Source organism: Heloderma suspectum, chromosome 5, assembly GCF_057233095.1.
Source record: "Heloderma suspectum isolate Gila_16-S chromosome 5, 16-S_ref, whole genome shotgun sequence".
In the NCBI taxonomy this organism is placed as follows: domain Eukaryota; kingdom Metazoa; phylum Chordata; class Lepidosauria; order Squamata; family Helodermatidae; genus Heloderma; species Heloderma suspectum.
Window position 1 is genome coordinate 33,056,667 of NC_139462.1, and position 16,823 is coordinate 33,073,489.

Below are 16,823 nucleotides of genomic sequence, written 5' to 3' on the forward strand. Positions count from 1 at the left end.
TTAGCCCAGAGATGCTTAAATGCCCCAGGCACACCTGCCACAGCCAGGGTTGGTCCTAAACTCTAGTGGGTCATTGGTATAGTGCTGACAATTGGCCCTTACCACTGAATTTCCCTGCCCACCTACTCACCCACCCAAGCTTCCTGCATACTGGTCAAATCCCCCCATGCGCTGAAGCTTCCCACTCCCACCATCACACCCCACTGTCCCTGTCCCTTGCAGTCTATTCATTGGGGACGGAGGTCTGAAGAGGGGAGCCTGCCCTATGTGCATAGGTTCACCTAGTGATGTACATCACTGGAGACAGCCTATGCATATAGAGCATGGTATCATCTTTGGATGTCTCCACAGATATATGTGGAGCATGACCACAATGACAGGTGTGGAACAAGGGGCACAACATTGCCCTCCCATTCATGTGATGTTAGTCATACGAGGGGATAACACCCAAAAGGAGTACAGATTTACACCGAAGTTTTGCAGCATTAACATGAGGTTAAATACATTATCCAGAGATAATCAAAGACTAGGCCGAAGGAGGGAGGGTGCTTTAGAAGAAAGCCTCTACAGAAATACATAATTGGTCTTACATGCTCTATAGTCACAGTGCAGGTGTAAGATTTAAACGTTTATTTAGGAATTTTTAACATAAAATGTATGCTTTGCTCTTCTGGAATGCAAGTGATTAAATGGAAGACAGGAGAGAGAATGGGAGGAAGCAATAAGGTGACAGACAGTATGAAGACAGATGGATCTCCTCTATGAGAATGAAGCTCTTGGCTATCTTGTCTTGGAAGGGAACATAGAAATGAAACTTTATTTCTCTTAACAGCAACCCACAAATAATCAAGTCTAGTATTTAGTATGGGCTCTAGTTGTAAATCTTACACATAATTGAAACCTGGTGATTTTACCACATTCAGAATGGTCAACTGCAGTGGAGAATGTGAAAGAGGCCTTAAATTCTGCAACAGTCTCCACCATCTGTGAAGAACAGGGGAAGGCAACCGTTTTGCCCCACGAAGGCTGGATGGGGCATTGACTGATGGGTTGGGGTTTAAACCTCCCTTTCCATCATGTTGAGATTGTGCTTCTTCCCCCCTACTAATTAGTTGGGAGCAGAGGGAGATGCATAGCTTAAATCATGCTCCCAACAGCCCTGGAGCACAATTGCGCTGGGTAAGGGGTGCAAACGGATAACTCTCCTCCCATGCTCCTTTCCCCAGCAGAATCATGCTCCCGACAGCCTATCAAACAGCTGTTTGGCAGGCTGTTGGAGTACACTTATGGTGGGAAGGTGGGTAACATATAGAGACTCATCCCCATGTACCTGTTTCTCCAGAAGAATTGTGGTGGCAACTGCAGCATTGGGGCGGGGGGCATTTGGGCGAGGCATCTGGCAGCTTGGTCACCCATGAAGAGTGAATATCTATTTTCTGATTGTGCTTGATATATGCTGTTCTGATAAGTACTTGTGTATTGGATTTGGTTTCAGAAGAATGGTGAGGAGTCAGGTGTGAACTTACACACAGTCATATGCAGTGTCCAGTAGCATATGTATACTTGAGAGAGCAGTTGGCAACTTTTATGAAGTTAGACTTTTTCATACAGCTGCACAGTGAAGTTCAGCGCTTCTTGCTGCTAATGAAAGCTAGACAATGCACAGTAGTTGCTTTGCACAGTTTGTACCTTCCTTGCTGATAAGAATGCCTATTTCTTGGCTGGGAGAAACTATATTTCCTGCCAAGAAAGGAAGACCCCCATTTCTCCTCCTCGGTGAAGGGAGGGAAGTGTGTGTGTGTGTGTGTGTGTGTGCGTGCCTGTGTGCCTTCTGACGGTCTGAAACTACATGAGACAAGCCCTATAAAATCCTGGGCAAATTGTTCTGTTACTGGTTCTTGTCTGAGAGGTGGAAGGTGCACCACCTGTTCAGATAACTGGCGCTTTGGGACAACGCCCATCACTTCATGGGAACTGGGGTGACAGCAACTGTGAGTTGAGGGGTGTGTGTAAGCTCTTCCCTTTGCTTTTATTACCTGAATCCATTTCCCACCAATACTTGAGTCATATTGGTACCTTCAAATCTTGTTGATGGGGGTCCTGCATGGATCAGGCCCCAGGTTTAAGAGAAGTTGTTTAAAAGCAACTTTAAAAAACTGATTAATGGAGGACACCATTTTAGTTGATCAACATGGTGCATTTGATGGTGCAAGGTTCTGAAGGGAAAAGGGGCACTGGTGAAAATTGCCTCCCTTCCTTCCTCCAGGGGGAACCTCCATGGGATTACAGTCCTTTCCGGGAATGGATGGAACACCTTAGGTCCAACTCATTGATGACTTAAATCAAATACTGCAAAACTGTATTTTTAGCGATGTTACAAATGTGGGGTTCTCTTCTTGCAACCCCAAGTGGAATTCACTTTGAATTAGTGGAGAATATCAAATTTAAAGATGATTGGAAACACCATCATTCCATTTTTACAGTGTTTGTTCTAGGTTGGTCTACTACAGGTGGTGAAGTAACTGGCTTCCAGTGGTTATTCAGGCCACTACCTGGAAGTACGCTGAAGAGACAGTGATGTTTTTGCTCACTTTATTCTCCCTTGTTGTTGTTGTTGTTCAGTCGTTAAGTCATGTCCGATTCTTCGTGACCCCATGGACCATAGCACGCCAGGCTTTCCTGTCCTCCGCTTTCTCCAGGAGTGTGCTCAAGTTCATATTCATTGCCTCGGTGATGCTATCTATTACTCTCCCTACATGCCACTTTAACTTTCAGTAGAGGTTAACTCCAGTGTGCTCTAGTGATACCCTTGAGGGAGGTACTTCTCCATGACAGAAAGGAAAAGAAGCCGCATTTGTGGCCTTTTTTGGTATTGTTTCTTTCCACCCACTGGGACTTCTGTTAAATGTGGAATGACAAAACACATGCGCGCTTACGTGAGTTCAAGTGGTATCTGCATCAGAATTCAGCAAAGCTTTATTTGGTGCTTTCTTTCTTTGGGCAACAGAAAAGACAGGTGCACCAGTATTTGGAGGCTGGAGGAAAGCCAAAAAGAAAAGATGTGCTTCTAGGAGTGTGGTTAATTGAGACGCCTTCATGTGCAATGATGTCTTCTGGGTGCTGCAAGGCAACTCTTGCTTTTACAAGGTCTCCACTATTCCTTAGCAATATGCCTCACCCATTCACAGTATATCCTGAAGGGGAAAGACAGCATATGCAGAAGGCTGACCAAGGTTGCATTTTGACTTATGTGAGAGCAGTGCCAGCTCCAAGACTTTTAGGGTGCTTGGGCTAAGCCCCACCCATGGGCCCCTCTCTCAGTGAACCTCCCCACCATTTATATCAGTTGCTATTGCTCCACATCCTCTTTCTTATCATGGCTACCACTCGCTTGCTTGACAGGCAGAGAGCCAGTGAGGAAGTAGGATCTCCTCCTCCTTTTTCTCAGCACCACTATTGTCTGGGCCAGAGCGAGAGACAGGTGAACAAGCAAGTTGCAATGATGATGAGGAGAAGCAAGTCCAGGGGGCTCTTGTCAGTGGGCCCCTGCTTGGGTGTGGGCCCCTGACAGGTGCCCAGCCATGCCAACCCTTGAGGCTGGCCATGGGTGAAAGCGAAATGAAATGACCCTCTGCAAAGAGATGAAGCATTATTCTTTCTCAGGGGGAAATCCTATGCATATTTAGACAGAAAAAAGTCCTACAATTCCCAGCATGCACCAGTTAGCATGGCTGGCTGGAGGAATGCTGGGAGGTGTAGGGCTTTTTTCTGTCTACACATGCATAGGATTGGGCCCTCATGCACTTAGAGCCTTTCCTGTTCAGAGTGCTGAAACGGAGCAGCGGATCCTGCACACAAAGGAAGTTCCTTCAACTCGCCCTCCCCTTCTGCATGCTGCGCCCCACCCCCAAATCACCAGCAGTATGCCAATTAAGCTTAGGGGGGGGGGAAAGCTTCCATTGGTGTCAATGGGAGCTTCTTTTCCTAACTGCTGAGCAGGCAGGGCAAGGAGGGGAGACAACAGGTCAGATCCAAAAATCACTTTACGCTGGATGCAACCAGTAGGCTGGCCTTTCCCCAACATGGCATCCTCTGTGAGGCAGCTGCATTTTACCATTCTCGAGGTTGAGGGCCAAACTAGAGGAGACATTGGAGATCTGTGATGGGATCTCTTGCCTTCTAAGGGTGCAATTCTATCCGGATAGTCACCAGCCTCCAAAATCAGAGGTTGCTGACTATCTTATGCAGGGCAGTTGGCGCACTGCCCTGCAGTTTTGCCTGGATGGGAGATTTCACCTGTTTACGCATGTTAAGACGCTGAACTGCAGACCGGAAGGTCAGCAGGACAGCAGTTCGAGACCCGAGTGCCGCGTGACCGAGTGAGCTCCCGTCTTCAGTCCCAGCTCCTGCTGACCTAGCAGTTCGAAAGCAAGAAATTGCAAGTAGATAAATATGTACCGCCTCGGCGGGAAAGGTAACAGCGTTCCGTGCACCTTGGTGTTCAGTCATGCCGGCCACATGACCACGGAAGCGTCTTCGGACAGCGCTGGCTCTTCGGCTTAGAAACAGGGATGAGCACCGCACCCTAGAGTCGGACACGACTGGTTGGGGACACCCTTACCTTTTTTTATCAGGAAGGGGGAGGGAAGGAGCCTGGCGTAAATCAGCTCCTGCGGTTTCTTCCCCTCTCCTGGGACCTCCCCCTTTCCCCCATCTCTGTGCCATTTCCAAGTGTGGAGATGTAGCCGGTGCAGAGAGAACCACACCAGCTACAAGGGTGCTGGGGAAGGGGCAGGGGGTGTAGTTTCTGGGAACTGAGGTCGGAGCCCTGGTTCTGGCCTCAGTTCCCAGAAACTGAACAATCCTATGGCCCTCTAGATAGTGTCTAGAGGCCATAGGATTGCTTCCTCCATGTATTTAAAACACAGGAGGGAGGGAGGGACATGAATTTCATTGGGACTGTAAAGTGGTTAGGGGAGGGTTTTTAAACCCTTGCAGCAGGGGAGGCTGGTGGCTCCAATTGTGGTGGGGCTGTGAATCCATTCTGGGTTTCAATCAGAACAACCCAGATCGCTAAAGGAGCTACCTAAGGTGCTGAACCTATTTTGGGTCCAGTACCTTGGATAGCTCCTTTAGAGTTCTGGTTGGTTCTGACTGAGTCCTGGAATGGATTCACAGCCACACCAAAATTGGAGCCACCAGCCTCCATTGCTTTGCAGTGGTTTAGTGGAGCCAGGATTCACAGCATCGAAGTGCTGGGACTTTTTGATTAGCAGGAATGATGGATGTCATCTGCCACCTCTCTTAGGCTTCCCTGTTCCCTTTCAGTTTAGCTGCAATTCTAACAGTAGCTTGGGCAGTGGGGAGAATGGATTTTCTGAGCAACAAGCTATGCGGCCAGGCTGGCTTAAACACTCATACAGACACACACAAAGTCTTCTGTTTCCACATCAGACCTTCTAGGGAGACAGCCTGCACCCAAAGATGCTTCTACAGTCTAAATTCAGCAAATGAAGGCCGGGCGTGCTCTGGTCCATGGGGTCACGAAGAGTCGGACACGACTGAACAACTGAACAACAGAAGACATGGATGCACATTGCACACAGACTAGTTAAGGGCTTCATAGAAGTGTTGGGTTTAAAGGAGGGATCTGGAGAGGGAAAGAAAAAGGCAGGAAGAGAAAGAGAGCAGGATACATATAGCACAATCTATGTGTTGTCGGAGGGAATTCCAAGCATAACGGGCAGTAAGAGTGAATTTGCAATTACAGTTAAGAGAACAAAAGGCTTTTGGGTGATGGAGTTGGAGGAGTGAAGGCTCATCACCTGTATGGATTTATTGGGATATTAGGGCAGAGAGCTACAGCAGGGCAAGGAAAGGGAGGGAGACTACAGATCAAGGACAGGCAGCTTGTGACCCTCCAGATGTTTTGGCTTGCAACTCCTATCAGCTCTAGTCCATATAGTCAATGGTGACGGATCATGGGAGTTGTAGGTCAAAACATCTGGAGGTCTGCAAGCTGCCCACCCTATTTCAGCTGTCCACTTAAGTATAAGATATACTTAAAGATAAGGATCCTTTGCCAGGCTGCCTTTTAATTGCAATCCCATTCAAAAAGTTTGCTACCAAACACTGGGCATTGAGTTTTGTGACCCCGATAGAGGTGCCCATATAGTTTGCATGGCGGCTGTTGCCTACATCAGCACACACCTATGCTTCACAGCTGCCCTGCCTGGGTTTGCTTGGAGCACAAGTACACCGTCTTAGGCCATAGCATTCCCCAGTTCAGCCTTCTAAACAGTCGCAACTGGGTGTCAACAATGGAGTCTCACCAAGCTCATAAGGGCTGACTACAAACTGCAGCAGGTTCAGCGGGTGGTATGAAACAGCTCTCCAAACTTCTTCTGAAAACTCTAATGCTTACTTTACTGCACCAAACAGTTGTGTGTGTTTTATGTATGGCTTATATAAATTTATCAGGAGAACCAAGATACACAATACTTACTGAGAAGTGTGGCACTGGATGCCAACAGCGATGCAGACGTCGGGACCAACAGTTGTTGGTGTGTTGAATTTGTTGAATTTGTTGATTCTATGGTAACGACTGAAAGAAAGAACATGCAACTTTTTATATGGCTTTCCCCCTTCCAAATAAATGTGTGTGTGTGTGTGTGTGTGTGTGTGCGCGTGCGTGCATGCATCTATCCATCCATCCAAAAATAGCGGTGCAGGTCTATGAGAGAGAAAGAGAAATCCAAAATCCACAGTTGGGCAATCCTTTCTTAGGATCAACCAAAATGCGACAAAAGGGTGCACAAGCACTCGGGTTTTCTAGAGCTCTTCATTAGGCTAGGTGGTACAAAAAGCAAAGGATGGAAGGAAGAAACAGAAAAGTCCCAAAGCAGGGCCAGATCTTGTGTCCATGAGGTCTGTGTTATAGGCTGTGTCAGTATATATTTTTTTAAAATTTCAACCCAGTTCCTAATTTGGTAATATTATGCTTTTTAAGGTTCATGCATTGGATGAGGTCTGCCATGGGGAGATGGCCATTGTCATACATGCTCCCTCTGTTATTTAGAAACTCTATGCATGATGGGGTTTTCCACATCTCAGGGGCTTACACAAATAAAGCAGGCACCCTGCTGCAGACCTTTGCCCTCACAGGGTGGCCATGTGTCCCTTTTTACAGAGGACAGTCTTTTAATGGAAGGGCTGCCAGAAGACTCTTGTCTATTTGAAAGGTTGCCCAGTCCAAGTCTGGTTTAAGGATAAAGAACCACCAGAAGGAAAACCTGGGCCTTGAAGTTGCCCATTAACACCAAATAGACAGCAGACTGACCAAGGTACACAGGTCACCTGGTCACAGTCTTCCACACTATGGTGAGAAATAGAAAATTCTCTTTAAAGTAGAATTATTTCTAAATGTGCATCTATACATATAAATTAGCATATGCATATTTAATATAAATTGCTGTCCACCTTCGTCCTCTTTTATGCTCATGCATTTCCTCTTTTTTGACAATTCATAAGTGGCCACCCTGCTAATGCATGGAGAGCAGTGTGGTCAGGCTTTCCAGGCCTGCACAGGACTTAAGGCACAATCCTATGCATGTTTAGACAGGGAAAGGTCCTACAACTCCCAGCAATCCCTAGCCAGAATGCTGGGAGGTGTAGGGCTTTCCCTGTCTAAATGCATAGGATTGCACCCTTAAAGTCTCATTGAATTCAGCAGAGTTGACTTCTGGGTGAATGTGCATACGATCAAACTGCAAGTAATCAGAGGTTCAGTTCATAATTCCCAAGGCCATAATGAGTTTTCTTTTCACATGATGGAAGAATAGGTGCAGCCTTCTCCCCAAAGATAATTTCACATATGACACAACTGAGCAATTCTTTACTCTCAGTAAAGAAAGTCGATTACTAGGGATGTCGGAGAAATCCGCAATGGAATCAAATAAGTTTGGATTTTTAATAATCCAATCTGTGGATTCTGCAGTGGACCAGCTTTTCCACTAGTTGGGCAGATTCCACAGGCTTGCAGACCGTTTTTCTAACTTCCTGGAATTTTGTGCAAATTTAGTAAATAGAAAAATACGGATTTTAAAAAAAAAATGATAGAAAATGCACATTCTCCCCGTAGGCTTGTCAGGGATGAATCCAAGCCCCTTGAGATGTCTGACAGCTCTAATCCTGAATCAGAGTTGGAGCAGCTAGATCAGAGCCTGGGAGAGGAACATTTCGCAGAGTCCCAAGGTGCTGGGAGAGATTCTTCCCAAGGCCTTGACAAACAGATGGCCCAGGCTGAGTTGCTGCCCCCTCCCTCCATCATGAGAACTCAAGTTTCTGAGAAGGAGAAGGAAGAGGGGTGTGAGACACTAGGGATCATCACAAGGCAAAGTTAGGGACGGGGCTCAGTCACTCTGCCAGGATAGCCATTCTTAGGAGGGAGCTGCCCTAAGGGAAGGGAGACATGGTGAGGCACGTTTGGCCATGAGGTTCATGGGCAAACTGTTGATAACTTCATGACCCTCCAGTTTATTTTCTCTAATTGGAGATCGCAGATTAGTCATTCAGAGCCTAGGGCAGTCTGAGAGCTTCCTTGAATCTGCATTTGTAGAAAGGCTAGTCTTTAGCAAAATAAAGTCATAATAGCCTGAAGTTTTGATTATCTGTAAAGTTGATTGAGAAATGGGAGAATCTATTCTTGACAAGGCTAAAATGTAAAAATGCACATTGGGGGATTTGCGCATTTTTGCAAATGCAAATTTGCACAGGTGTGAATTTGCACAAATTCAGAAACTAAAAAAAATCCAGTTCCATCAAGGAATGGACAATGGAATGAAAGGTGCCTGACAACCTGCACAATGCAGACGGAATGGATTTTACACAATCCATACATCCCTAATGATTACTTAAGTTGGGTGACCACATGGTTGAATATGTACATGGAACACCCACGCACATGTGCTTACAGATCCAACTTTGCTCTTGTCCATTTCTCAAAGTGCATATTAGATCCATATGTCTTAGAGAAATAGTCAACAACATTTATACAAATTCTTGTTGACCAGAGAAAAGGACTATGTTTGTTTGAATTTTGTGAAGAACTGTGTGAAAAATGTTCTTCTTTTTGTGAAGAACTGGTTGGTCTACAACAGACAATAGTTTTAGCTTGGCAGGTTTACTTCTGTGCTAGAAATGAGGCAGTTGAGGGGCTGTTTTTGAGAGTTTTCTTGTTACTGAGAGGTTTTTTTTTCTGTTCTGTAACACCAGGTAGTGAAAAAAATCTTTTATCTATGCATCTGAAATTGGTAGAAAAACCAGAAGCATTCACTAGAAAATAATGGTTCTGGCTATGAATGGTAGCTTATTATGCACCACAATGCAGCTGCCATTGTAGGAATAAAAATCTGCACTATCCTCTTAAACCTTGGGTTTTGTATAAATCTTCATTTTGGACAGAAATATTGCCCAAAGAGGCAGAAAAAGATAAATAGTCTTTATGTTTTATTGTTGTGGAAAAGTCACCAGAAGGTGGTTTTCTCATCATTTTTGCATTGTCAAGTGCTTGATGAATTCACGTCCATCTGACAGAATCACTGTTTACCATGTTCTAGAAAGCATTCACTTTTTGAAAAAAAAAAATTCAGAATGTAGTAAATTGTAATCTTACTATATGTGTGTGCACCATAGAATCATAGAATAGTATTGTTGGAAGGGGCCTATAAGACCATTGAGTCCAACCCTAATCAAATCATAGAGTTGGATCCAGACCAAGTTAGTTGCACTTAGGTCGATTTTGAATCAAGGAACCTTGTAAGTCATAACTAACTTTTCACATTAATTTGAGTCTCATCTAAGTCCCAATCATTTCAGTGGGTCTACTCTAAGTAGGACTAACATTGGATACAAGCTGCTGGGGAACATGAGCAAGACTTGTACTCTTGTACTCATGTCCTACTTGTCTTGTACTCATGTCCTACTTGTGGGCTTCCTACAGACATCTGGTTGGCCATGGCCAGTGTGGGAAGAGAATGCTGGACTAGAGAAGACTTTGGATGGATGAAGCACAGGTCTTCTTATGTTCTTATCTCTACATTTTGTATTTCTCCCCCTTTCTATCACCAACCCTTGCAGTAGCTTTGGGATCCTCTAAGTCTATGAAAATAAGGAATAATGATATTCTTACCCACTTACATTGCAGGGGAGTCACAAAAATGAATTAGCAAATGCCGTTATAGCAGTTCTGGAAAATGAAAAAAAGGGTTCTCCTTTATTAGAGCCAAGCTTTTCGAAGGGACAATGCAGTGTCACTTGTAGGCTGTAGCACAGAATCCATCACCTTGAGAAGAGTAAATGGCACTCTGAGGAAATCATTCCAAGCATGATTTGCCTTCTTACAGCCACCACATGTTTCTTTATGTCAGCATGTACTTTTTCTTAGATGATAGGGGAATGTAGCTCAAGTTCCTACGCTAGCAACATTAAGTATAAAGGACTCTGAATGGAAGAAGATACAAGGAAGAGCAACTAAAGGGACAGGGCTGGGCCAGAACTTCTAATCAGTGGCACAAAGATTATCTACAAGGGAGAGGGCTTTTTGGCAGTGGCATCCCAGTTTTGGAATGCTCTCCCCAAAGAGTTTCATCTCACACCAACATTGCTAACACTTAGGCCTGCCTTCCACAACCAGGTGCCCTCCAGATGTGTTGGGCTGCAATTCCCATAATTTCCAGCCAATGGGCTGGGAATTATGGGAGTTGCAGTCCAACACATCTGGAGGGCACCAGGTTAGGGAAGGCTGATTTAGACACTAGGCATTTTTAAAATCCACCTAGGCATTTTTTCTGATTTACAGTGCAGTCCTATGAGTTCAATGAGACGTATTCCAATGTAAGTGTGTATAGGACTGCAGCCTTAACAGTGCACATTTTATAGTGCAACCCTACACGTGTCTACCCAAAAGAAAGCCCCTTTGAGTTCAGTGCGACTTACTCCCAGGTAAGTGAGTATATAGGATTGCAGCCTTAATCTGTTCTGAGATTTTTATCAGCCACTTTCTTGTTCTTTTGTATTGGTTTTATGCCGTATCCTCCCTGAGTAATGAAGTTTGGTAGGAATTTCTTTTAACAAAATAAATAATTAAATATTTGAGTTATATTTTGCAGTCTGGAACCCAGTTTAAGAAGGTAGGTCTGGAGAAAGAACTGAAACTCTCTGTCTCCATCTCTATGGGCTGTTACCTCGTTTGAGATGGGGATGGGTGAGAATTTCATTCAGTCCTAATTTTTATGAGAAGTCAATAAATTTGCATCTGCTGAACCAATAAGCAAACTGGCACAGAGTTGCGTACTGAAATTCACACTTCTGAATTTAGTGTTAGAGTTCTCCTCTCCCAAAACAAACAAACACAAAATTGTGCACAAAAATGCACACATCAGGGAAAAGTCTGCAGAAAAAGTGCACAATCATGAAAATAAAACAGAGAAATGCATTATTATAGGAGGACAATGTTGTACCTGCTGGCCATGGAGTTGTTAAAGATGAGAAGCCTGTCAGAAAACAAAAATACTTAATTCAGCATCACAAACATGGCTGAATACACCGGGATTCAAATCTAGACTTTCAAGAGCCAAGCACTCAAAGCCCTGGACTTTGATGGATACATCAGTTTCAGTTCCTTGCAAATTTATTTTTTTAAAAAAAAACCTAAAATTGTTTCCATGTCAAATATAAAGAATTCGTCAATTATGGTAAATTCTCAGCAAAAATGAAGAAAAATGAAATTCTCACCCATCCCTAGCTACAAATACATTCTTTTCCGAGTAAGGTGTCCTACAGTAATGGCTATTTAGAAGCATTACAGATCGTTGCTGAAAATCTAAGTCTGCAATTCTATACACCAGTGTTCTTTACTGCAAGGCCTCAGAGCTGCTGGCAGCCCCCGACTACCTCTACTGCAGCTCCCTCCCAACCTCCCTCCCCGCTCTCTCTGTTCTTGCAGTGGCTGCTCATGCTCAGCAGGGCTCTCTAGCTTTGCCTTGTTGTTTGCTTTAGTGGTGGGCTGACTACTGTGACCTGGGCTACCAGAGAACGCTTTGGGCGCGGGGAGTCAGAAAACCAGCCACTCCTCAGTTGTAAGCTGTCTGGGAAGGCGAAAAGAAGAATGCAGGGGCAATCAGCCAATTAGCTGTGGCGGGAGAGAAGTCCAAGAGGCAAAGAGCAACGTGATTGGCTAGCTGTAGTGGGGCACTGAACAGGTGCAGGAGGTAAAGGGGAAATTGAATTCATGAGCAAGAAATAGACCAATGTGGACCTGCACTGGGAGATTTTGCAGCGCTGAGTAGCACTCAGCTTTTGCAGCACTCTCTCAGTGGTGAGAAAAAGATCCATCCCGATCCAAGGACCTAGCCAGCCTGTCAGAACTTGCCTGCCTAGTGACTGCTTTGCTTGGATGAAGAGAAGTAAGATGGGAAGGAGAGGCCGGCAAAGGCCTTCAGCCATGTCAGCATTGCTACTTGATGGGGGTGAAAGGTGATGAGAGACTCCTCACAGCCCAGAAAAGGTCCTCAAGCGGCAGCTGCTTGAAAAATAGTGACGACCACTGCTATACACAGTTACCAGGGTGTAAGTCTTATTCAGGTCAGTGGGGCTTACATTTGAGTATACAGAATATACAGTCCAGTTGCTCCGGAACCGCTGGAGCATTCTAAGGCCTCCTGTGAGGCCTTGGCAAGGCACTTTGCAGATAAAATTGATCAGTTTAGGAGTGTTATTCCGTGCGCTGTGGATACAGTTAGTGAGCAGGAGGTGGTCTGTGGCACACCGGATATGTAGGATCAGTTCCAGCTTCTTCTTTCTGATGAGGTGGACAAGGTGCTTTCATCTGTAAGGCCGGCCACCTGCTTACTTGATCCCTGCCCATCTTGGCTCATTATGAGCTGTAGAGAGAGGCTGGGTGAGGGGGTCAGGGTGGTGGTGAACGCCTCCCTTGAGGAGGGAGGGATGCCATCAGCCCTCAAGGAGGCAGTGATAAGACCGCTTTTAAAAAAGCCCTCCTTGGATCCCCAAGTTCTGAACAACTTTCGCCCAGTCTCGAATCTGCCTTTTTTGGGCAAGGTGATTGAACGGATGGTGGCAATGCAGTTGAAGGCACACTTGGAAGAAGCCATTATCTAGATCCATTTCAGTCAGGCTTCAGGCCTGGGCATGGGACAGAAACGGCCTTGGTCGCCTTGGTGGATGATATGAGGAGGGCTCTAGATAGGGGCGAATGCTCCTTCTTGTTCTCCTCGACCTCTCAGCGGCTTTTGATACCATTGACCACGGTATCCTCCTGAACCGCCTGGAGGGGTTGGGCATTGGAGACATCGTATTACGGTGGTTCCGGTCCTTTCTCTCCACCAGGTACCACAGGGTAGCACTGGGAGAGGAGGTTTTGGACCTGTGGCCGCTCACTTGTGGGGTGCCACAGGGTTCCATCCTCTCTCCGATCCTATTTAACATCTATGTGAAGCCGCTGGGGGCTATCATCAGGAGGTTTGGGGTGTGGTGTCATTAGTATGCGGATGACACGCAGCTCTACCTCTCATTCAAATCTTCACCAAGGTTGGCCGTAGAATCCCTGTCCAAATGTCTGGAGACGGTGAGTGGCTGGATGGGGAGGAACAAGCTGAAGCTGAACCCTGACAAGACTGAGGGACTTTTGGTGGGAGACAAGAGGAGGTTGGGGGATGTTGACCTGGTGTTGAATGGGGTACGGTTACCCTTGAAAGACCAGGTCCACAGCTTGGGGGTCATCTTAGACTCCCAGCTGTCCATGGAGGCTCAGGTGTCAGCTGTGAGCTGGACAGCACTGTACCAACTCCATCTGATACAGCGGCTGCGCCCCTACCTTCCCGACCATCTACTCCCATCAGTAGTACATGCCTTGGTCTCCTCTCGTTTAGACTACTGTAATGCGCTCTACGTGGGGTTACCCTTGAAGACGGTTCGGAAGCTGCAGCTGGTACAGAATGCGGTGGCTCACCTGATTAAAGGCAGCCACCAGCGAGATCACATCACTCCAGTGCTGAAGGAGCTGCACTGGCTACCAGTTGGTTTCCGGGCCAAATTCAAGTTTTTGGTTTTGAACTTTAAAACCCTATACGGTTCCGGCCCAGCCTATCTCAAGGAGCGCCTCCAGCAACACCAGATAGGCCGCTCAACAAGATCAGCCTTGGATGGCCTTCTCTCTGTCCCATCAGCCAGGACAGCTAGGCTGGTGAGGATGAGGGAGAGGGCCTTCTCTGTGGTGGCCCCCACTCTGTGGAACTCCCTCTCTAGGGAACTCCGCCATGCCCCCTCTTTAATGAGCTTCCGCTATGCATTAAAAACCTGGTTGTTCAGGCAGGCAGTTGGGGTGGGCTAGGGTAATTTTAGAAACGTGATATTTTTAATGTTGAATTTCATTGTATAAACTGTTTTTATTGTTGTACATCGCCCAGAGTGGCTGGGTGACTGGCCAGTTGGGCGATTAATACATACATACATACATACATACTTGTATGAGATTTCACAGTTAGTATAGAATAGTATAGTATACTAAAATTTAGTATACTAAAATAATATACTAACTATACAGTTAGTATAGAAAATGTTCTAGCTTAACTACATCTAAACAAGAACAAGTCACTTTCATCATGAAACAGGGTTTTATTTACAGAGTACTGCATTGAAAACTTTTGACATGCGTTAATGTAGCAGCAGACTCTTGATCAATGCCTAAAATATTTCAATTATTTAAGAAATTACCTTTATGCTTAGTTGTGTTCGTGTTCGCTGAAGAGAATATAGTGCCTGTTATGGAAAGGATGGGATAGAGAAAACAAAATGAATTTTATTATTGAAAAAAATACCCTCGTCTGCTTGAAGGAAAGGAGAAGTTTCAGATAAATTGCTCGATGACCTTTTGGAATGTGGTAATATCTCATGGTAATACATTCCACATTTTATATGAAAGCTACCTGAAAGCATATTTGAAATTCTGAATTTCTATCTTGCAGCATTGAGTGTCCTTGCTGTGCTTGGATTAGGAAATGAGGAGAGTGGCATCACTATATGAAACCTCTGTATCTTTATGTTTTAATATACCCTTTTTTCTGCATCTCCACTTCAAAGCAAATGGCCCCCAGTTTTCCCTTCAGATGAGAGTTCAGCCAGGGATTTGTTGCCCTCTTAACATTTGTTTGTTGTTTATTCGGTCAGTCACTTCCGACTCTTGGTGACTTCATGAACCAGCCCATGCCAGAGCTTCCTGTTGGCTGTCGCCACCCCCAGCTCCCCCAGGGTCGAGTCCGTCACCTCCAGAATATCATCTATCCATCTTGCCCTTGGTCGGCCCCTCTTCCTTTTGCCTTCCACTTTCCCTAGCATCACCTCTTAACATACAATACCCTTAAATGAAAGGCAGTCTCAAGAGGTGGTAATTTTGAATGAATGAGTGGATAAGCAGGAGTGATGATGAACTGTTTTCCCCCAGCTGTTTTCCCACAGTTCCATGGGTTCCAAATGGATATTTACAACAGTAAGAGAGTCCAAACATTCAGGTAACCGTTCTCTCTTTTTCTGTGACCGTGTTTGCACAGAGGGGGAAATAAAGCCACAGTAGCTTATTGTCCCTGCCCTGTGTGCTGGTCATATGCCAGCGGGATTTGCATAATTACCTTCTGAAGCATGGCTTGTCGTGTCATGTGACCTGGCCAGGGTGGCTTTTTTGCCATGGTTAACAAGCCAACCAGAACCTATGGGCTGTTGTAGGTTTCTGGGGTGAGTTGTTAACCATGGCAACAGCCACCCTCACTGGGTTTGCATGACACAGCAAGCCCGTCCGGGCCAGTGAAGGTAATCATGCAACACTCCCCCAACATGCGTGGCAGGGGAAATATTTTCCCCTCCATGATCATGCCAACAGGCTCTCCCTCTCTTTGTTTTATATGTCTTTTGTAGGTCTTTTGCAAAGCTTATGGATCTCAATTACCCATTCAAGAACAAACCACCCCAAACTTATTTACATTACAACAAGGAACAATATACTGTTGCTGGGAAAATCCATTTCCCCCCGCCAAAGCATTCTCATTTAGGTGGTCACTCTGAATGCTTATGACGCCCCTACTCTGAACACACAGAGTTGGATCCAGGATCTGCCTTCAGTTGATGGAAGGGCTCCGCTCATGGAAGGTGCCTTGACCCAACTTTCAGGGATCCCCCTTTCTCTGCACCACAGCTCACCCTATTCAGTGGGGTCCCATGGCCCTCTGTGTAGCATTTTCAGGAGGGGTGGAGGGGCTATCCAGGGGAGGAAGGGGCAGGGATGCCCACTTCTGTCAGCCCAGTTGCACCCACCTAAATCTGGATCCAACCCACAATAATGTCCCAGTCCTGCAGCAGCCCTGGCTCTTCCCAAGCATGCTCTGCCCAAGTATGCTCCACCCTATTTTGTCTTTCAACCCCAGGACCTTCTTCAAAGCAGAATTCCCCGGTAGCTTTAATGGCTCCATAGTTTTCAACAGCTACTGCAAGATCTACAACCCTTCCCAAGCCAGTGGAGGCTGGTGGCTCCGATGTCAGTGGGGCAGAGTGAATCCACTTTGGGTTTCAGTCCGAACCAGTCAGAACTCTAAAGGAGCTATCCAAGGTGCAGAGCTTAAGGGATCTGACTGGTTCTGAATGAAACCCGGACCAGATTCACCACCCCACTGACATCGGAGCCACCAGTCTCCACTGCTCCAAGCTATATTTTGTTCTGCCTAGCTCTCCTTGTGGCTCCCTCACTCCCTCTCCCC

The 16,823-nt window shown here is 45.8% G+C and overlaps 1 protein-coding gene across 4 annotated transcripts in view; it reads right to left on the reverse strand.

Moving 5' to 3' along the window:
* Nucleotides 1-16,823, reverse strand: part of EMCN (endomucin) — an 81,448-nt gene that overhangs the window by 38,842 nt on the left and 25,783 nt on the right. For all 4 annotated transcript variants that reach the window (XM_084860238.1, XM_084860237.1, XM_084860240.1 and 1 more), the window contains exons 4-6: nucleotides 14,794-14,838; nucleotides 11,520-11,552; nucleotides 6,506-6,604 (exon numbers count right to left, since the gene is read on the reverse strand). In XM_084860238.1, coding sequence (XP_084716364.1) covers nucleotides 6,506-6,604; nucleotides 11,520-11,552; nucleotides 14,794-14,838 — 177 coding nt within the window. The remainder of the gene's footprint in view (nucleotides 1-6,505; nucleotides 6,605-11,519; nucleotides 11,553-14,793; nucleotides 14,839-16,823) is intronic.